Genomic DNA, 22,373 nt, shown 5'->3' with positions numbered 1-22,373 from the left:
TCTGTGGTAGTAGTGCACATTTCAGCCACCTGAGACTCTACCAGATGAACTGGGAAGCACAGGCTGTGAAGACAAACAGATTTCAATTACCAGCTCCAACACTCAGCAAGTCATTCAACCTGTCTGAGCTTCAGTTTTCTCACCTGTAAAATCCTCATGAGTTCTTATGAGCATTACACATGACAGTGCAAATAAAATCCCTAAGACAATGCCTGAAATATTTTTTTCAACTGAGTAAGCACTCAATTTACTTTAGTCATTATTGTTTTTACACTACTGCTACCTGGAATTTTTCTCTTTAGAATCTCTGTTGAACAGATAATTATCTGCTTTAAAAAGGGCTTCCCTTCTGAGAATAACTGATAAAGAGACTTTCAACCCAGATAAAGACTCATTTACACACTTCTTCCCCTTGCCAGCCAGTCTGTGGGCATAGAGATAGATGACCTCTTTTCTATCAGAAGCCCTCTATAAGAGGTTGGGGTAGGGCGGGGAGAAAGATGTTAACTAATCAAGGAGCATAAGGAAGAAACGTGTCTATTTGTTTTTTAAAAAGAGAAACAAATTCTATATCCCCCCCCTATAAATTAAGTATAAGAAACATACAATTACACAGTAATTGGAATAAAACTTCAAATATATAATCTGACTAACAAAGGGAAAGGAAGCAAGGAAAATAAAAGGGGAAGGGGAAATGGTGAGATACCAGAAGGGAGAGATGGAAAAGAGGAAGGGAGATGGGATAGGAGTTATTTGGTGGGAAAAGGTTTAACATGTTTGCCCAAGCCATGAAACAACTGTGATCCTAAGCAAAAACCTTTCTCTCTGGGCCTCAGTATCTACCACCCTCACCTGTCAAATCAAGAAGGTTGATCGAATACTTCTTAAGGTACTTTCAGTTCTGACACTCTGATTCTAGGTTCTTACTTAAATTCACAAATCTCCAATCCTCTAAGTGATCTGATTAAGTCAACCCCTGTTGTTGCTGCCCTTTAACTCTTTTAATTAGCTCTCCACTTTCCATCAGTTCTTTCTGAACAACTGAACTGTCTTACAGCAACCATGTTCATTTGGTGATATGTTTCAATGTGCAAAGGGCTTTCATATACATTACTTCATCTGATACAAGTGCCTTATAAAGCAGGTAGGGCAAGAATTATTATCTGCATTTTAGTCTCTGCCCACTCATGAACCCAATGTAAGAAAGTGAATATTATCAATTCTTTTGAAGCTTCCTATGTAGTAATTCCCATCACAACCCCTTACTGCCCCTCTCTGAGGGAACCACTGTCTTGAATTGTTTTGTGTATTGTTTGTTTTTCATCATTCCCTTGCTTTTCTTTACATTATTACTGATGTATATAAAACCCTAAACAACATATTGGTTACCTTTGCTTGCTTTTTAACTTTTATAATAAATGGTATGACCATCTATGTATCCTTCTATAATCTCCCGCATTTTATGTTGTTTCTGAGATTCTTCCACATTGACTGATGCATGTAACTGCAACTTATTCATTTTCACTGCTGAAAAAGTACTTATATGAACAAAGCACATTTTATACATTCTTCTGTAAGTAGGAATTTGGGCATTTATATGTTTTTGCTGTTAAGAGCAATAATGTTGTTAAAATTAGATCTACCACCTATCTCCTGGTATACTTGCGGCATGGCTTCTCGAGGGTAGATACCTAGGAATTGAAATGGTTGAAATACTTTCTTGCCAGTACGAATTCTTAATTCTAACATATCCAAATCTAGCTATTTTCCTCAAAAAAACCCCAAAAACCCAAAAAAACTATCATGGGCATAGATGGTAGTGATGGCTGCACAACAATGTGAATATATTTAAGACTACTGAATTGTACACTTATAAATGGTTAAGATGGTAAGTTTTATGTATATTTTAACACAATAAAAAGGAAAAATTGAATTAAAAAATCCTTAAAAAAAAAAGACTATCTACAAAGTCCTTCCCTACTCTAAAATCACATAACTACTCAATTATATGTTATCCCATTTGTTTCAAAGTTTCATTTAAAAAAAATACATATTTACTTAACTCTGAAATCCATCTGGAATTTATGTCCGTATAATAAGGACCTGATTTCTTTTTTTCCAAAAATAATTAACTGTCCCAGGAATAATTTTTTTTTAACTAGCTAAATTAATTATATTGCATATATACAATAAAGTACGATGAAGAAAGGAATAATTATTAACTACTACATTCTTTCTCCACTGTTTTGAAATGCCACCTTGATCATAAGCTAAATATATACATCCATTTGAATTTGTATCTGACTTTTCTAATCTGTGCCATAAATTTGTCTAGTATTATGTAAGTTCCATGCTATTATAATTATTACGAATTTTCAATATGTTTTAATATGTAGCAGTCCAGATATTAAAGGCAGTCTGGACATTAAAATATAAGGGCAGCCCCCCCCCATTATGTTATTCTTTTTTCCAAAATTTCTTGGTGTTACCCAGAACTATTTTTTCCTAATCTCTTTCGAATTCTAACTATAATTCCATTATATTTATAAATTAATTTCTTATCCCCATTTAAAGGGTGGGAAACTGAAGCTCAGTGGGGTAAACGCTTTACCCAATTAAATTTTTGTGGTCAGACGAGGCAGTTCTAAAACTAGGGCATGGATTTTCTGGCTCCTAAATCAGTGTTCTCTCCACTAAAACAGCACCTCTCAAATTTTAATATGCATGTGAATCACCCGGGACTCTAGTTAAATGCAGATTCTGATTCGGTAGGTCTAGAAAGAGGCCCAAATTCAGCACTTCTACAAGCTCCCAAGTGATGCTGATGCTGCAGTCTGAGGACAAGACTCAGAGTAGCAAGAACACTGTATCTTTTCAATCCGAATCGTTCTCATGGGGATGCTACTATTGATCTTGGGTACCTCTGCTTAGGAGAAATTGTCACTAGAAAGAAAACTTTCTTGGCTTGGGCTGCCCTGCAGCCACCAAGCCTAGTTGCTGTCTTTCCTAAGGATATCAGAGCAGTTGCTTTGTTCCTGAAGTCCACCACTGTGTAATTTGTCACAAGAGGATCCACAAAGCCGATCATGTGGTGCTGGCACATTCTCTGCTCTTGGGCAGAAACCTTGTTGGTGATGATGTCTAGACCTTCGTAAACCTAGGGGAAAGAAAATTAGCATGAGAAAGTCATCTATCTCCAAAAGATGCACACTTGATGGGCAGAAATGGTGATCTATTCCTCCCTGCAGCCAAACACTTGACTGACCCAAAGCACCAGAGGAAATGTGTTCTAACCAGAGCACAGCCAGATCCACATAATCCAAGACAAAGGAAACAGAAGAAAGCAGAACAGTAGCTTTCTTATCAAATAGTGGCTATTAACTCAGACTTAAAGATAAAAAGTATATGTAAATCGGTGCCCAAATGAGAACTAACTCTGCAAGATTAACTGGAGGGTCTTTGGCCCGAACTTCAAGCATTTAGAAGTGGGCAGGTTGTTACTACTTATCACAAGTCTCCAGAAAGGTAACATTTTGCATTGCTCATAGTTCTACTTCAAATGCTTAGATATTTTTTGGAGTTAAATACTCTGAAAGGTTTTTAGAATTTGTAAAAGATTGGCTCCATTTGTGGAGAAGTGGCCTATCTACAAAGATATATATAAAACACACACATACACACTTTGAAGTCAGAACCCCTAATACTGCTGAACTGTAGTAGAAACAGTGTGCCAAATTACTGCTTCAGGAGGTCAGCAAATACAGTCTAAATACTCAAAGGCAATATCCTGTCTGTAAGCTCTTGATCTGCCAACTCAACTAAAAAGTTCAAGTGTACTTTTTCTAAATGCAAGGTCTCAGATGGAGAAGAGATCTGAAAATACTAGTTTGAAAATAGGGATGAATGCTTTGAGATTGAATGTTCTCTCTGTAATCACTGATTCTACAGGGAGCACTGAATGAACAAATAAGTTCCATAGAGCCCACAAAGATGTTAAGAACATTTTTTATCTCACATTTCCCTTTACTTATGTGGGTGTCAAATAAGTACAGTACAGTATAATGGTTAGGAGGAAGGACCCTGATGCCAGGCTGTCTCAGATCAATTCCTAGCTCTGCCACTTCCTAGTTATTTGTACTTGGAGTAGTCAGTTACTAACCTCTGCATGCCTTAATACCTCATCAGTACAATGAGGATAATAATATCTATCTCATATGGTTGTTGTGTAAATTAAATGAGTTAATACATGTAAAGAACTTAGTTTTTGCCTGGCACATGGCAAATACTATGTAAGGGTCACTATATTACTACCCATATTACTACCATCAATACTATCACAACAACACAAAAAGAATGGGAAATAATTTTAGTGTCACTATCACTCTGAAGCCTCTGTGCTCCTAGCTACTGAGGTTACTTACTCAACAAGGATATAAGCTATCTTCAAGCAAAAAGAAAATTGTTAAGTAAGACAGCACACAAGAATCTAAAAAAAGAGTGGATATATGTATATGTATAACTGATTCAGTTTGCTGTACACCTGAAACACAACATTGTAAATCTATACTGCAATAAAAATTTTAAAAAAGAAACAAAAAAACCTTATAGTACAACTTTCTTTGAAATAAATAAACCAACAAAACGGCCCTCTTAAAGAAAAACAAAACCAAAAAACAAAAGAAAACAACACACAGAAAATATATAAATAGAGCCATAGAGAAAGAACTAGCTTTGCCTTTAACCAACTCATCTATCTGTGCCTGACAAGAGAACTGCATTCTTACACCTAAATACTGATGGAATCTTAAATCATAGGGTGTTCTTTTCCATGTATCTTGAACAAGACTTCCTTCAAACATTAGACCACAGTATACAGTAGGGTATACTGTATACTGTGGTCTTCTGTGCAAATTAAGAAAACTAAAGGAGGGAAAAAGAATTAATAATTGTGTGTGCCTCTCCTTTTCCCACAGCCTTCAGTTGGCTCTACTGAAGCTTAGATTCCAAATGACCCAATGTTAAAGAATCAAGAAACAACCTGATTTTGCCAAAAGAGGACTTCTGACCTCTGTAAATAGATACTCATTTTTAACACTGAGGTTAACGTTAAGAAAATGTATAGTTGCAAATGTATAGTTACCAGCCCCCACCTCCAAAAAAGCCAAAATGTAAACATCTCTACCAGCACATTCTATCAGATATGTAGATAAATTTGAAGATATATTTTCATCCTGTGTTCTGCCTTTAGGTGTATTTTCTAGAGCCCCTTAAAATGGCCAGTTTTAACAGATAAACACATAAACATAAAGCAAACAGAAGGGGACTTCCCTGGTGGCACAGTGGTTAAGAATCCGCCTGCCAATGCAGGGGACATGGGTTCGAGCCCTGGTCTGGGAAGATCCCACATGCCGCGGAGCAACTAAGCCCGTGTGCCACAACTACGGAGCCTGCGCTCTAGAGCCCGTGAGCCACAACTACTGAGCCCACATGCCACAACTACCGAAGCCCGCGCACCTAGGGCCCATGCTCCGCAACGAAGAGAAGCCACCACAGTGAGAAGCCCGAGCACCGCAACAAAGAGTAGTCCCCTGCTCGCAGCAACTCGAGCAGCAACGAAGACCCAACACAGCCAAAAATAAGTAAATAAATAAATTTATTAAACGAATAATAATAAATCAAACAGAAGGTAACCCTAGAGCTAAGCTCACCTTATTTGCTGAAGGAAGTAGCCTAATGTACTGTTTATGGTATATATACAAATGTCAACGAATATCAGGAAGAAGAGCATTAATGGTTTAAAAAAACCAGAGTTCTTGCTCGTAGAGCTAACAAACTAAAAATTGTAACTGAATCTTGGTTAGCAATGTAAACCGTCATCTTTGAGTGACTTGTTAACCCTTTGTTTCCTGTACCATCAGATTAAAAGAAACTGAGCATAAAGATATAGGTGATACAAACTAGGTATCTGATGATAAAAGAATTATTGTTAACTTTTAGGTATAATATGCTTTTATGGTTATGTTAAAAAATAGAGTCCTTAACTTTGACGTATACAGTATTTTGAAGTACATACAAATGAAAGTATATGATATCTCTTTTTAAAAAAGAAATCAGGGGACTTCCCTGGCAGTCCAGTGGTTAAGACTTCGCCTTCCAATGCAGGGGGAGCGGGTTTGATCTGTGGTCAGGGAGCTAAGATCCCACATGCCTCAAGGCCAGAAAACCAAAACATAAAACAGAAGCTATATTGTAACAAATTCAATAAAGACTTTAAAAATGGTCCACATCAAAAAAATCTTTAAAAAAATAAATAAATTTTAAAAAAGAAAAAAGAAATAGGAGCTGCATAGGTAAAGGATTAGTGGTTGCCAGAGGTGGGGGCATGGGGTGGGCAAAACAGATGAAGGCAGTCAGAAAGCACAAACTTCCAGTTATAAAATAAATAAGTCACAAGGCTATAATGTACAGCATGGTTAATAATACCACTATTGCATATTTGAAAGTTGCTAAGAGTAAATCTGAAAATTTCATCCCAAGGAAAAAATAATTCTGTAACTATGAATGGTGATGGATGTTAACTATACTTATCATGGTGATCATTTCACAATATATACAAATGTCAAATCATTTTGTTGTACACCTGAAACTAATATAATGTTGTATGTCAATATTTATACCTCAATTAAAAAAATATTAGAGGTAATTCAAGGCTATGTCTATAATGATGTTGCTTCACTCTTTTCCAATCTAATATGACTTCTTTTGACAGGTACTGATATGCTGTTATAGTTGTGTTTACAAATGACGAGGCAGCTTGTGATCATAGTAACTGTGTATTTTAAAATTTTACTCATAAATTGTTAACAAGCAAGAAGGCAAGGGTAGATGAAAGGCATATGTAAAGTATATCTATACCTGCACTGCACAAGAGCAAGAATGATGCTGAGAAAATATTTGTTAATAACGACACAAGAGGTATGGATCACTGAATCAAATACACAGCTATGATGCAAATAAAATTCACAATACACTACTTATATTAATAACATTGTTTTATGCTTTAACAGAAAAAAAAGAAAGTTTATATATTATAAATCAACTATACTTCAATTTAAAAATTAATTAGTTTTAAGTTTATGATGACTGGGGTCTGTGTTCCAATAGTGGGAGAGGAAGGACAGATTTTAATTGGAACAAGATTGGCCAAGTGTTCATAATTATTGAGGCTAGGTGACAGATATATGGGAGTTCAACTACTATTCGCTCTATTTTTTTATATATTGGGAAATTTCCGTTAACAAAAGGAGTCTTTAAAACTTTTTGGAAGCACTTCACACCCATTAGGATGGCTATTATTAAAAAAAATAAAACAAAACAGAAAATAACAAATGTTGGTGAGGATGTAGAGAAACTGGAATCCCTGTGCACTGTTGGTGGGAATGTAAAATGATGCAGCTATGGAAAACAGTATGGCGGTTCCTCAAAAAATGAAAAGTAGAATTACCATATGATTCAGCAATTCCGCTTCTCGGTATGTACTCAAGAGAACTGAAAGCAGGGAGTTGAACATATATATATATATATATATACACACATGTTTATAGCAGCATTTTTCACAACAGCCAAAAGGTAGAAGCAACCCAAATGTCCATCAGAGATAAATGGATAAACAAATGTGTTCTATACTTACAATGGAAGATTATTCAGCCTTAAAAAGAAAGGAAATTCTGACATGGATGAACTTGCTATAACATGGATGAACCCCAAAGACATTATGTTAAGTGAAATAAGCCAGTCACAAAAGGACAAATATTATGATCCCACTTATATGACATACATACAACAGTCAAATTTTGAAACAGAAAGTAGAGTGGTGGTTGCCAGGGGCTGGGGCAGAGAGGAGTGGGAAGTTAGTGTATAATGGGTACAGAATTTCAGTCTGGGAAGAGGAAAAAAGTTCTGGAGATGGAGAATGATGATGGTTGCAGAACAATCTGAATGTGCTTAATGCCACTGAAATGGTTGGTAAAACGGTAAGTTTTATATATTATGTATATTTTTCCACAACTTTAAAAAGACTTGATGATAGATTTTAGATACAATGAGAAACTAGTGAAAATTAGCAAAATAAAATAAAAATGTCAAAGATTTGTTGAATTTTTCAATTCTTTTGAATATATACCCAGAAGTAGAACTGCTGAATCATACGATATTTTTCAAAATTATTGAGAGGGCTGGTAGTGCTTTATTTCTTGAACTGAGTTGTCGTTACACACGTATTTTCACTTTTTGATAATTTATTGAACTGTGCAGTTATGAATTATGTTTTATGGTGCACATTATTTATTAATTAAAATCATACTGCTAGGCCAAAAAGCAAAAACAGAGCAACATTTTATACATTTGCATTAAGGATAAATATCTAAACAAACCTAGAAGCCAATCAGCTTTATAAATGTCACATTTGGTCCATATTCTTATTGTAAATGCCACAATTGGGCTTATAATTTTCTTACCTGTCTAGAAAACATCACTCCACGAGAACAGGTTTGTAGCTGACTGCCTGACATTTTGCCTATTTTCCATCTTTAATTATAGTTTCAGTGTGACTCTACCTATAGCATAGTCAGCTCTAGGTGCTAGAAGAACTAAAAGGATCTGTGTTATCTTTTAAAGGCAGCACGTCACTCTGTTCCATTTCCCATTCTCCCAGAGGACACCTGTGATCTGTGTACATAGAAATGACTAGATAAAATGCTTCTCTGCACAAATCAGATTTTGACAATACTAAGGGAACTCTGGCCTCTTTGTAAGACTTGATAACTGAAATACTCTGAGAAATTGCAGGTTTAACCTACTTAGCCAATTATCAACAAAACTGGCTTATCTCAGCAAACATTTACTGAGAGTCTACTGTGTGCCAGGTACTCTGCAAGACATTAGGAGTGCAAAGACTTAGAAAGGGCCCTTGTCCTCAAGGAGTCCAGCTAGCTAGAGACACAAATATACTATAAGGAGATAAGTGATATAAAGTTTATAAGAGAGAGATTAAAGATTGACTTACAATCTTCTCTAAATATCATGATCCCTAAACATTTAATGTTCTAGGTATTTAACTGGGTACTATAGGGAAATAACGCCTCTTTGTCTCACCTCTAATAGAGAGTTTATTTTCAGACTGAAAAAATTCTGAAAAAAGGCTACAAGGCTGAAATAACCCAAACTCTCCAAACCAACAGAGCTCAAGTGCCCAGAGGAGCTAATGAAGGTGAGGGAAATCTACAACAGAGACCTAGAGGAAAACCAGCAGAATCTAGAGCTGTGGTTGTTTGTAAGCCGGAACTGAATTAGTCCATCAGGGGATGCTTGGCAACGTCTAGAAACATTTTTGTTGTCACAATTTGGGGGTGGGGATGCTACTGGCGTCTAGTGGGTAGAGGCCAGGGAGGCTGCTAAACATCCTACGATACACAAGACAACCCCCTGCCCCCACAACAAAGAATTATCCAGCCCCAAATGTCGAGAGTCTCAAAGTTGAGAAACCCTGATCCAAAGACATTTCACCTTGGAGAAACTCCCCAAAAATCTGTACAGCCAAAGGTCCCACTCCTTGAAGCTCCAACCCTTTGGGGTTGGCATGCTGTAGGATGGCCCTAATGAGTGTGCTAACCAGCAGAGACACTGGGCAGATCCTGGAGCTCTGTCCAAGTGCTGGCTGGCTAAGATGCCCCAACACAGCTGCCTACAAGCAAAAGGAAAAGCTACCCGCCACTAGTTTGGTTCCATCCTCTCAAGTTATCTTCCCCCTTTTGACTTCATTTACTTCCTAATCCAAATTAGATGCCGAAGCCCTTCAATCCCTTTCTTGCCTCTAGGGATTACACCTGCCTTGAAAACCACAATCTTGGATTATGCATCAATATAACTATCCATCCACCTTCTCTGCTGGCTGCCCACCACTGCTCCATGGATATCTCCCTCACTGAGATCACTAACGGACCCTGACTGCCAAATATAACATTTTTCTGCTAAGCTCTCAAAACATGTAATGGAAATACAACAATCTGATACTCCTGAGCTCTCCTTCATAAATCATTCTCCTTTGGGGACCTCTCTGGTGGTCCAGTGGTTAAGAATCCGCATTCCAATGCAGGGGATGCGGGTTCGATTCCTGGTCAGGGAACTAAGATCCCACATGCCACGAGGCAACTAAGCCCATGTGCCGCAACTACTGAGCCAGAGCCGCAACTAGAGAGAAGCCCGTGCATTGCAACAAAAGATCCTGCATGCCGCAATGAAGATCCCGCGTGCCGCAACTAAGACCCAACGCAGCCAAATAAATAAATAAAATAAAATTTTAAATAAATAAATAAATAATTCTCCTTTGGGACTTCAAATGGCACCATCTTCTCCAGGTTTTCTTCCTATCTCACTGGACCTTCCTCAGCTTACTTTACTGAGGCCAGCCACTGATCTACTAGCAATGTCTGTCACGGGAACTATATGGAGAAATGGCAGTCTTCATGGCATCAACCTGCCATTTCTGTACTACAAACTCTCTGGGTGACCCCCATGGCTTCTACAACCATTTTTTGTGCTGATAACTCCTGAAATCCTATCTGCAATCTAGTTCTCTCTCATGATGCTAGAACTGTACATTTAACTGCCTAGTGGACATTTCCATCATCTATGAGAGGTATATAATATAGTGATGAAGCGGTTAACAGTAAGGACTCTAGAGTCTGATTGCCACGATTTAAATCCTGGCTTCACAACTTACTAGCTATGTAACCTTGGGCAAGATAGTAACCTCTCTGTGCCTCATAATCCTTATTTATAAAGTAAGGATAATCTTAAATCTACCTCAAAGGATTATTGTAAAAATTAAATAAATGATACAGCAAAGCATATGGAATAGGCCTGCCCTATAGGAAGCAGCAATAAATGTTAGGTAGCTATCATCATCATCATCACCCCAAACAGGCACCTGAAACCTGCTATGTCCAAATTGACCTCCTTATCTTCTAACCCACACTTGAGTGAACCACCTCGATAATCAAACCAAAAATCTTTAAGTGATCCTAGTATCTCTGTCTCTCTCCCCTCACATTTCCAATCTGTCTCAACTTCTATTCACACAAGTTCCTAAAATTATCTCAAAGCTTATCACCATTATCTTTCCCACTGCCATTACATCAGTTGAAGGCTTCATGATTTCACAGCTGAACTGTTCCATCAGCTTCCTCATTGATTTTCCTTCCTTTAGGGTATAACCCTTCCAATTTAGTCCACACTGCAGCCGGTGATCTTTCTAAAATGAAAATATGGCTTCATGCAGCCCCCAACTCTTTAGCACCACCTCTAATGAAAGCCTAGCACCACGTCTAATGAAAGCCTGCCTTGAGATCTCTCCCCAATCCTCCCCCATTCATGCTTGTCCTCCATGCTTCCACATTACCCTGTATTTACCTCTATCACAGAACTTCTTGTACATGTGAAGTATTTTGATCTCCCCCACTGGACTACAAGTTCGGAGGGAAGACTGTATTTTATCTCTAGTCTCAGCACCTGGTACAGTGTCTAATACATGGAATATACTCTATTAGTACTCTGTGCCAGAGGTACAGAGTGCTAGATCTCATGCTAAGAGTTTCACACCCTATGAAATTATGTTGCCTCATTTCACCAGTGAGGAAATAGAAACGTAGACACATTAGGTAACCTGCCTGAAGTCACACAGCTAGTTAGTGGCAGAGACAAACTTTGAATCCATGCCTTCTGACTTCACAATCAGTCTCCTTTTCCTACTATGTTGCTAATCTCTGCTCCGTACAAATCAGCTTTGTGACTTTGGAAAGTCAGTTTTCATTTCTGGAACCGCAAGTTCCTCATATCTAACATCCCTTCTAGTTCTAATAGTCCAAGCTTCAGGAAAAGTTTTGGCGTAGGAGGATAAAAGGAAAATTTATTTTTTTTTAAAGATGTTGACACTCGCCAGAAAGTTGATTTTCCTTTTTGATTAAAGGAATTTGAATTTGGTTATTCAACTGAAGAGATGTTGAAGAGTACAGAAAAAGTCAGTCTCTTGGCTAACTTTTCTTTAATAAAAGGATACCTTTTTAAAAAATTTACACTTTACTACATTGGAAACAATGAATTAGCTGCAGGAACATCATGGCAGGCAACTACTCCTTTTAGCTTTGTTTAGCAGAGATACAAATGCAGACACGTTGAATAAACAGCCAGATTAAGATGCCCAGAAAGCAGGAGAACCAGTACCTTGACCTGTTCAGTCAGTCTGGTAAAAGGAGTGGTTTGGAATTTATAGTGCCAATCATGACTTTTATTTTCTTATGGCTATCTCTCTTCAAAGGAAAAGGGATTAGAATCACATAAAGCTATGCTTATCAAATTAAGAAGTGCACACAGGGCTTCCCTGGTGGCGCAGTGGTCCGCCTGCCAATGCAGGGGACACACGTTCGATCCCTGGTCCAGGAAGATCCACATGTCGTGGAGCAACTAAGCCCGTGCGCCACAACTACTGAGCCTGCGCTCTAGAGCCCGCAAGCCACAACTACTGAGCCTGCGTGCCACAACTACTGAAGCCCGCGCGCCTAGAGCCCGTGCTCCGCAACAAGAGAAGCCACCGCAATGAGAAGGCTGCACACCACAACGAAGAGTAGCCCCCACTCGCCGCAACTAGAGAAAGCCCACGCATGGCAACAAAGAGCCAATGCAGCCAAAAATAAAATAAATTAAAATAAAACTAAATTAAAAAAAAAAAAAAAAAAAAAGAAGTGCACACAGCGAGTTCCCTGGTGGCCTAGTGGTTAGGATTCTGGGCTTTTACTGCTGTGACCTGGGTTCAATTCCTGTTCAAGGAACTGAGATCCCACAAGCCTCGCAGCACAGCCACAAAAAAAAGTGCATACATAATATGTATGTGATGTATTCTTCCAGAGCATCAATTACTTGGTGGCAACAAGAATTTGAAACATTTGTACATCTGAATAAATATAGACAGATAAGAACAGAGAATGCAAAATTAGCACATACTTGTAAGTTAAAATGAGAAACTTTGCAATGCAGAGCCTATGCTGTGGCTGCTTAGAATTCCACCTGCACGGGACTTCCCTGGTGGTCCAGAGGTAAAGAATCCGCCTTCCAATGCAGGGGACACAGGTTCACTCCTTGGTTAGGGAACTAACATCCCACATACCGCGGGCAACTAAGCCCACGCACCAGAACTACTGAGCTCGCGCGCCTCAACGAGAGAGCCCACCTGCCGCAAACTGTAGAGCCCACGCACCACAACTACAGGGCCCACGCGCCCTGGAGCCCGTGTGCCACAACTAGAGAGAGAAAACCCGCAAACCACTACTAGAGAGAAGCCCAAGTGCTGCCAACGAAGAGACCGCGTGCTGCAACAAAAAGTTCCCGTGTGCCTCAACTAAGACCCGACGCAGCCAAAAAGAAATAAATAAAATAAATACAAAATTAAAAAAATAAAGCAAAACGTTAAAAAAAAAAAAGTCCACCTGCAAACACTGATGAAGCATGGATATAAGTAAATTCAGAGATAACATAACCAGTCTTATCACCTAAATTTTATGTTGAGAATACTGAGGCTCAGAGAGCTCCCCTGGCCATACAGTTGATGGTAGTGGAGGGAGGACTAAAGCCTAGATGCTCTGCCTATAACCCAAGCTGTTTCTGCTGCCTCTTATCAGTAGAAGTTTTATCGTCATTTGACTCTGGTCTGTTTGCCTGCTTAAAGTAATGAATTCCTACTGAGGTGGAATTAAATTCAAGAAGCTGAGAATACAGCTACCATACTCTTGAGAACCTTGAAGGGGTTCAGTGTAAGTGTGACAGAAAGCTAGAAATATGCACACAGACAATGCCATGTGACTATAATGCTGAGACAGAAACAAAAGGGCTACTTTAAGAGAAAAAAACAAAGTTAATGATAAAGTTTCTATTTTGTGGCCATCTTTACAGCCTCAAGATTGGCCCACTTTTGATGGTTTCAGTGATATTTTCTCGGATAGCTATGATAGAGTATAATAGCTGAGATGCTCCATTATTTGGAGGTATATGTCTAAATTAGGGAGAGGAGTATAGCATAATAGAACCAGAAAATCCAGGTGCAAATCTGGCTCTACAGCCCAGTTGTAGCCTTCATCTGGCAGGTTATTTAAGTATCTAATTTTCCTTTACCTCAAGTTTGCCTCTGTAAAATGGGGATAATAACAGCATCTATACTCCTCACTGGGTCATTCTGAGGATCAGAGTTAATATATGTAAAATGTTTGGAACTGTGCCAGGCAGATGGTAAGCAGTACACAAATGCTTGGTATTACCTATATTTAATTGCCGGTGGTTAAATAAGATTTTCCTTGGCTCTTTGAGGTAAGTTCCCTGACTAGGGTTTGAAAGGAGAGAACCACAAAATACCAGAGCTGAAAGGAGCTTTAGACACTGAGACAAACAGACACTGTATGGCCCACAAAGCCTAAAATATTTACTATCTGGACTTTAATAAGTCTGCCAATCCCTGATCTAATCCAATCAGTTTCCCCTCCCTAACATATCCAAAGAGGAAATTAAAGCCCAGAGAGGGGCAGTAACTTTCCAAAGTTATATATACAGTGAGTTAGTAGCAAAGCTGGGACTAAAACCCAGTTTTCCCAGTAAATAAAACTACCTACCAGGCTAAATAAGTGGGCTAAATGAAAACCTTAAAGACTGACTATAAATTAGGAGAGAATACTGGCACCTGAAGAGTTAGGCAAATCATCTAATCCGAATCAACAGGTATTTATTGAATACTATAAGCCTAGGCATCAGTATTTTCTTAATGCTCTCTAGGTGATTCCAATGTGCAGCTGAAGGTAAAAACCATTGTTATAAGTATTGTGCTAGGCAGCAAGACGTTAAAAAAAAAACAACAGAGAGAGAGAGCAAGGAAACTGGGTAGCTAACCAAAGGTATTCAGACCTAAGTAAGCCTGGACAATGCAAGATCCCATGTTTAATCTGCATCTACCTGCACAAATATGTAGGAGACTCCAAGGGGAGAGCAACATGAACAGTGAAGGCAAGGAGGCCCTGTATACATCTTCATTCACATTAGATAATCAACAACACCTTTTATTCACATCTGTAAATTCCAACAGTTCAATGGATTATAAACTTCAGATGTCAACTCTTTCTAAAAGAATATTAAAACTAATTTGTACTCCTAAAAAGCGTATAAGAATATACAAATTAAAAACCTTTTTTTTTTGGGGGGGGGGAAGAACCTAGGGGCAGGACAGGAATAAAGATGCAGATGTAGAGAATGGACTTGAGGACACGGGAAGGGGGAAGGATAAGCTGGGACAAAGGGACAGAGTGGCATGGACATATTTACACTACCAAATGTAAAATAGATAGCTAGTGGGAAGCAGCCACATAGCACAGGGAGATCAGCTCGGTGCTTTGTGTCCACCTAGAGGGGTGGGATAGGGAGGGTGGGAGGCAGATGCAAGAGGGAGGAGATATGGGGATATATGTATATGTATAGCTGATTCACTTTGTTATACAGCAGAAACTAACACACCACTGTAAAGCAATTATACGCCAATAAAGATGTTAAAAACAAAAAACAAAAAAACCTTAATATGGCAAAAAAAATTCATAAAAGTCAAAAGACAAATGACCAACTGAAAAAATATTTCCAACTCATGAGACTGGACAAAGGGTTAAAACTCACATTACACAAAATGCTCTTACAAATCGATAAACACAAAAATGAAAAACATTATACATAAGTAGGCATAATAGGTATTGAACAGGAAATTCAAAAAAGAAAAACACAAATCGCCAATGCACCCTTAAAGAGACAATTTACCTCAGAAATGAAATTAAAATGAAATCCATTTCTTGTCTACCAGACTGACAACAATGAAAAGATTGATAACACACAGAATTGCAAGGGCACAGGGAAATAGACATACTACCCGTACAAACTTTTTTGAAAGCAGTCTGGTAGTATGTATCAAAATGTAATGTGTGCAGCTCAAACAAAAAGACAAGGGACCCAATTTAAAAATAAGCAAAGGACCTGAACAGACATTTCTCCAAAGAAGATAAATAAATGGCCAACAAACACATGAAAAGATGCCCATTAGTCACTAGGGAAATGTAAATCCAAACCACAATGAGATACCACTTTCACACCCACTAGGATAGCTATAACTTTTTTTTTTTTTTTTAAGGTAAATAAGTGTTGGAGAAGATGTGGAGAAATTGGTGTCCTCATACATTGATGGTGGGAATGTAAAATGATTTAGCCACTGTGTAAAACAGTTTGGCAATTTCTCAAAAAGTTAAACACAGAATTATCATATGACCCAGCAATTCCACTCCTAGGTATATACCCAAAATAATTTAAAACATACTCAAATACATTACACATATGTTCATAGCAGCACTATTCACAATATCCTAAAGGTGCTAATGTTCATCAACAGATGGACAAACTGTGATGAATACATACAATGTAATATTATTCAAGCATGGAATGAAGCACTAATACACGTTACAACCAATGTAAGTGAAAGAAGACAGACATAAAAGGTCACATATTGTATGATCCCATTTCTATGAAATATCCAGAACAGGTAAAATCTATAGAAACTAAAAGCAGACTTGTGGCTGTCAGGGGCTGGGGGGGAGGGGAAACTCAAAATAGTGGCTTAATGAGTACGGAGTTTTCTTTTGTGGTGATGGAAATGTTTTGGAACTAGATAGAAGTAGTAGTTGTTGTACAACACTGTGAATGTACTAAGTGCCAATGAATCGTTCTTTTTTTTTTTTTTTGGCTATGCCGCACAGCATTTGGGATCTTAGTTCCCCGACCAGGGATGGAACCCGTGCCCCCTGTCCAGGGAAGTCCCTGAATTCTTCATTTTAAAATGGTTAACGTTATGTGAATTTAACCTCAATAAGAAAAATAATATAAAGGAAGCATATACTCTTGGGACTTCCTGGCAGTCCAGTAGTTAAGACTTTGCCTTCTAGTGCAGGGGGTGCGGGTTCGATCCCTGGTCAGGGAGCTAAGATCCCACATGCCTCAAGGGCAGAAAACCAAAACATAAAACAGAAGCTATATTATAACAAATTCAATAAAGACTTTAAAAATGGTCCACATCAAACAAACAAAAAAATCTTAAAAAAAAAGTATATACTCTAATAAAGCTCTTAGAAAACTGGAAGAAGAAGAAAGTAACATGTACAGCCTCTCACCCAGCAATCCCATTCCAGAAATTTACCCTGAAGAGAGAATCACACAAATGCAGAGATATTTGTGCAAAGATGTTCATCTCAGCATCATTTATTAAAGCAAAAAAAAAAAAAAAAAACCAAAAAACTAAACCTACTAAATGTCCTTCAGCAGAAACCTGGTTAAGTAAATTATGATACACCCATAAAATGGAATACTACACAGAGATTAAAAACAATAATGTAGAAAGTCGGACAGCTTACACTATCAAATTTCAAGACTTATTATAAAGCTACAGTAACTAAAGACAATGCAATACTGGCAAAAGAACAGACACAGGTCAATGCAACAGATTAGAGGTCCCAGAAGTAGACCCACACAAATATAGTCAACTGGTCTTTGACAAAGGTGCAAAGGCAATTCAGTGGAGAAAGGACAGTCTTTCAAAATCAGAGCTGGTACAACTGGACATTCATACGTATCTTACACCTTATATAAAAATTCACTCAAGGGCTTCCCTGGTGGCGCAGTGGTTGAGAATCTGCCTGCCAATGCAGGGGACACGGGTTCGAGCCCTGGTCTGGGAGGATCCCACATGCCGCGGAGCGACTAGGCCCGTGAGCCACAACTGCTGAGCCTGCGCGTCTGGAGCCTGTGCTCCGCAACAAGAGAGGCCGCGATAGTGAGAGGCCCGCGCACCGCAATGAAGAGTGGTCCCCACTTGCCGCAACTAGAGAAAGCCCTCGCACAGAAACGAAGACCCAACACAGCCATGAATGAATGAATAAATAAATAAATGAATAAATAAAAATTAAAAAAAAAAAGTACTGACACGTGGCTCCCACCCCCCACAATTCGGATTTAACTTGGATGGGATACAGTTTGGGCATCAAGAGTTTTAAAAAAAAAAAAAAAAAAAAAAAAAATCACTCAAAACAGATCACAGGCCTAAATGTAAAATGAAAAGCTATAAAACTCATATATATATATTTAAATATATATATAAATATATATAATATATATAAATATATATATATAAAACTTCTTTTTTAAAAAATAGGAGAAAAATCAGCATGACCTTGGGTTTGGCAATGAGTTGTGTTTTTTGCTTTCTTTTGGCCACGGCGCACTGCTTGCGGGATCTTAGTTCCCAGACCAGGGATTGAACGCGGGGCCATGGCAGCGAAAGCGCTGAGTCCTAACCACTGGTCTGCCAGGGAATTCCCTGGCAATGAGTTTTTAAGATATGACACCAAAGCCACAATTCATAAAAGAAAAAATAGATAAACTGGACTTAATGAAAATGTAAATTTTTCTTCTGTGAAAGACACTGTGAAGAGAATGAAAAAATAAGATACAGATTAGAAGAAAATATTTGCAAATAACATGTCTATATAAAGGATTTGTATACAGAATATATGAAAACAACTCTTAAAATTCAACAATAAGACAGCCCCCCCCCAAAAAAGATCTGACAGACACTTCACCAAAGATATACAGATAGTAAATAAGCATGTGAAAAGATGCTCAACATCATTACCCTTTAGGGGAATGCAAATTAACCACCACAGATACCAGTACACACCTATTAGAACTGCTAAAATTAAAAACAACAGCAACAAAAAATAAAAAATAAAAAAAAATAAAAACAACAACAATACCAAATGCTGGAAAGAATACAAAGAAACAGAAATTCTCATTCACTGCTGGTAGGAATGCAAAATGGTACAGTCATTTTGGAAAATAGTTTAGTAGTTTCCTATAAAGTTAAACCACTAGCTATGTTTATAATAGCTTTCTTTACAGCTACTAAAAACTTGACACTCAGATGGCCTTTCATAGGTCAATGAACATATTACGTACAATGGAATAATACTCAACAAAGAGAAATGGACTCATGCAACAACACTGACGAATTTAAATGTGTTTTGCTAAGTGAAAAAAGTCAGACCCCAAAGGCTGCATGTTGTATGACTCCATGTATGTGACCTTCTGGAAAAGGCAAAACTATAGGGACAGAAAACAGATCAGTGGTTGCCAAAAATTGGTGTAGGTAGAAGAGTTGACTACAAAGAGGCCACATAAGGCAATTTTTAGAGTGATGGAAGTGTTCAGTATGGTACTGTGATGGTGGATACCTGACTCTCTCCATTTGTAAAAACCCACAGAACTGTGCACAACAATGAATGCACTCTACTGTATGCAAATTAAAAAAAATAATAACCAGAATGTCTGAAGAACCAGGACAGAACGCAGACTGCAATAAATGAATCTAATTATACTACAAATGTATGACATAACCTCACTGGAGGGGGGGTGGGGAGGAGCTGACCTAAGTAACTTTGTAAAACAATGTTATGACTAGATACTATATGGCTAAAATGAACAAAAAGAACTGAACACAAACATTATACTGTAGTTGGTAAATTTGTTCTCACAGTATTAACTACTTAAACTACTTCACAGGTTGTACAAATAAGAAAATATTTGTAGAGAAGGAGAGCCAGGTTCATTACTCTGAGAAAGAAGTCACAAATAAGCAAGAAGGGAAGATTAATATAAACCCTGTGGTGGAGCAGAGTCAGAGATATCAGTATAAATTCATGTTTATTTTAATATACACACAGATAGATACAGAAATAAATATAGATATTTGTGTATACATGAATTAGTGTATATACATATGTTTCCTAGCAACAAGCACACTTAGCACCCAGCTCTTGGTATCTAAATACCATTCACCAAAAAAAGGAACCGGGGGACTTCCCTGGTGGCACAGTGGTTAAGAATCTGCCTTCCAGGGCTTCCTTGGTGGCGCAGTGGTTAAGAATCCGCCTGCCGGGCTTTCCTGGTGGCGCAGTGGTTAAGAATCTGCCTGCCAATGCAGGAGACACGGGTTCGAGCCCTGGTCCGGGAAGATCCCACATGCCGCGGAGCAACTAAGCCCGTGCGCCACAACTACTGAGCCTGCGCTCTAGAGCCCACGAGCCACAACTACTGAGCTCGCGTGCCACAACTACTGAAGCCCGCGCGCCTAGAGCCCATGCTCTGCAACAAGAGAAGCCACCGCAATGAGAAGCCCGTGCACCGCAACAAAGAGTAGCCCCCGCTCGCCGCAGCTAGAGAAAGCCCGTGCGCAGCAACGAAGACCCAACGCAGCCAAAAATAAATAAATTAAATAAATACATTTATTAAAAAAAAAAAAAGAATCCGCCTGCCAATGCAGGGGACACGGGTTCAAGCCCTGGTCCTGGAAGATCCCACATGCCGCGGAGCAACTAAGCCCGTGCGCCACAACTACTGAGCCTGTGCTCTGGAGCCCGCGATCCACAATTACTGAAGCCCACATGCCACAACTACTGAAGCCTCTGCGCCTAGGGCCTGTGCTCCATAACAAGAGAAGTCACAGCAATGAGAAGCCCATGCATCACAATGAAGAGTAGCGCCCGCTCGCCGCAACTAGAGAAAACTCGCATGCAGCAACGAAGATCCAACACAGCCAAAAATAAATAAATAAATTTAAAAAATAAAAATAAAAAGGAACCAGGGCTCCTTGGAGAAATGGATGATTCTAGGACTGGAGCAGGACAAATGTAAGTTGAAAGCATCTTGTAGTGCCAGAAAGGAAGTGCTAAACAAACAAATATGGGGCATGCCAAAGGACACAGGAGTCAACATGAAAGAGCACCCAATAACCAAGTTGAAATAATTTGAGCAATAAAATAAATAACTTAGTACCGGATTATAACCCAAGAAATAAAATAAATATCCCTACTGATGTAAGTAAATAGGGGAGAGAGGACAAATCTCTGCAAAAGAATTTCAATTAATAAAAGTAGGAGGACTTCCCTGGTGGTGCAGTGATTAAGAATCCGCCTGCCAATGCAAGGGACATGGGTTTGATCCCTGGTCCGGGAAGATCCCACATGCCATGGAGCAACTAAGCCCATGCGCCACAACTACTGAGCCTGTGCTCTAGAGCACGTGAACCACAACAACTGAAGCCCGCGCGCCTAGTGTCTGTGCTCTGCAACAAGAGAAGCCACCGTAATGAGAAGCCTGCACACTGCAACGAAGAGTAGCCCCCACTCACCGCAACTAGAGAAAAGCCCGCGCGCAGCAATGAAGACCCAATGCAGGGACTTCCCTGGTGGCGCAGTGGTTAAGAATCCGTGTGCCAATGCAGGGAACACAGGTTCGAGCCCTGGTCCGGGAAGATCCCACATGCTGCGGAGAAACTAAGCGTGTGTGCCACAACTACTGAGCCTGCATTCTAGAGCCCGCAAGCCACAACTACTGAGCCCGCGTGCTACAACTACTGAAGCCCATGCGCCTAGAGCCCATGCTCTGCAACAAGAGAAGCCACCTCAGTAAGAAGGCCACGCACCGCAACGAAGAGTAGCCCCTGCTTGCCGCAACTAGAGAAAGCCCGTGCGCAGCAATGAAGACCCAACACAGCCAAAAATAAAAAGATAATAAATTTATTTTTTAAAAAAGACCCAACACAGCCAAATAAATAAATAAATAAATAAATAAATAAATAAAAGACCCAAAACATACACATAATTAAAAATAAAATAAAGTAAAATAGAAGTAGGAGGAATGAAGGAAATTACCACAATAATTCTAGCAGGAAAGATTCAGTGATAAATGTTAAAATTAGGAGGTGAAACTTTAAGGAAAAACAAGATATCTGCATTGCCTCAAGCATCTCCCCTAAAATATTAATTACTGTGGTGCTTTTAACATATGCCCACAAATTCTTTGATACTCCTCCCTTCAGGATGTGGAGCTTAAATCCCCTCCCCTTCAATGTGGGATGGACTTAGCAACTCATTTCCAAGAGAGTATAGAAAGGAAAAATAGGGACTTCCCCAGGGGTCCAGTGGTTAAGACTCCGAGCTTCCACCGCAGGGGGCGCAGGTTCAATCCCTGGTCAGGGAACTAAGATCCCACATGTCACACGATACAGCCAAAAATAAATAAATAAATTTTTAAAAATGAAAAGAAAAAGATTTAACTTTACAGTAGAGGAAGCTGGCAGACACAACCTAAACCAAATGATCAAGGTTAACATCACCAGTTGATGTTAAATCATGCTGACA

General features: G+C 38.9%; 1 protein-coding gene across 5 annotated transcripts in view; it reads right to left on the bottom strand.

The window, feature by feature from the left end:
* Positions 1-22,373, bottom strand: part of TRIT1 (tRNA isopentenyltransferase 1) — a 44,840-nt gene that overhangs the window by 13,967 nt on the left and 8,500 nt on the right. For 3 of the 5 annotated variants that reach the window (XM_082444069.1, XM_082444067.1, XM_082444065.1), the window contains exon 2: positions 3,017-3,157. The exons of 1 other annotated variant lie outside the window; for it this stretch is intronic. In XM_082444069.1, coding sequence (XP_082300195.1) covers positions 3,017-3,157 — 141 coding nt within the window. Of the gene's footprint in view, positions 1-2,921; positions 3,158-22,373 lie in introns of all 5 variants that reach the window. One more of the 5 variants, XM_082444066.1, reaches the window with a different exon arrangement.

The sequence above is a fragment of the Balaenoptera physalus genome (assembly GCF_965194825.1).
Source record: "Balaenoptera physalus genome assembly, chromosome: 1".
NCBI classification, from domain to species: Eukaryota; Metazoa; Chordata; class Mammalia; order Artiodactyla; family Balaenopteridae; genus Balaenoptera; species Balaenoptera physalus.
The sequence above is the reverse complement of the archived record's forward strand: the minus strand, read 5'-3'. Positions and strand labels throughout refer to the sequence as shown.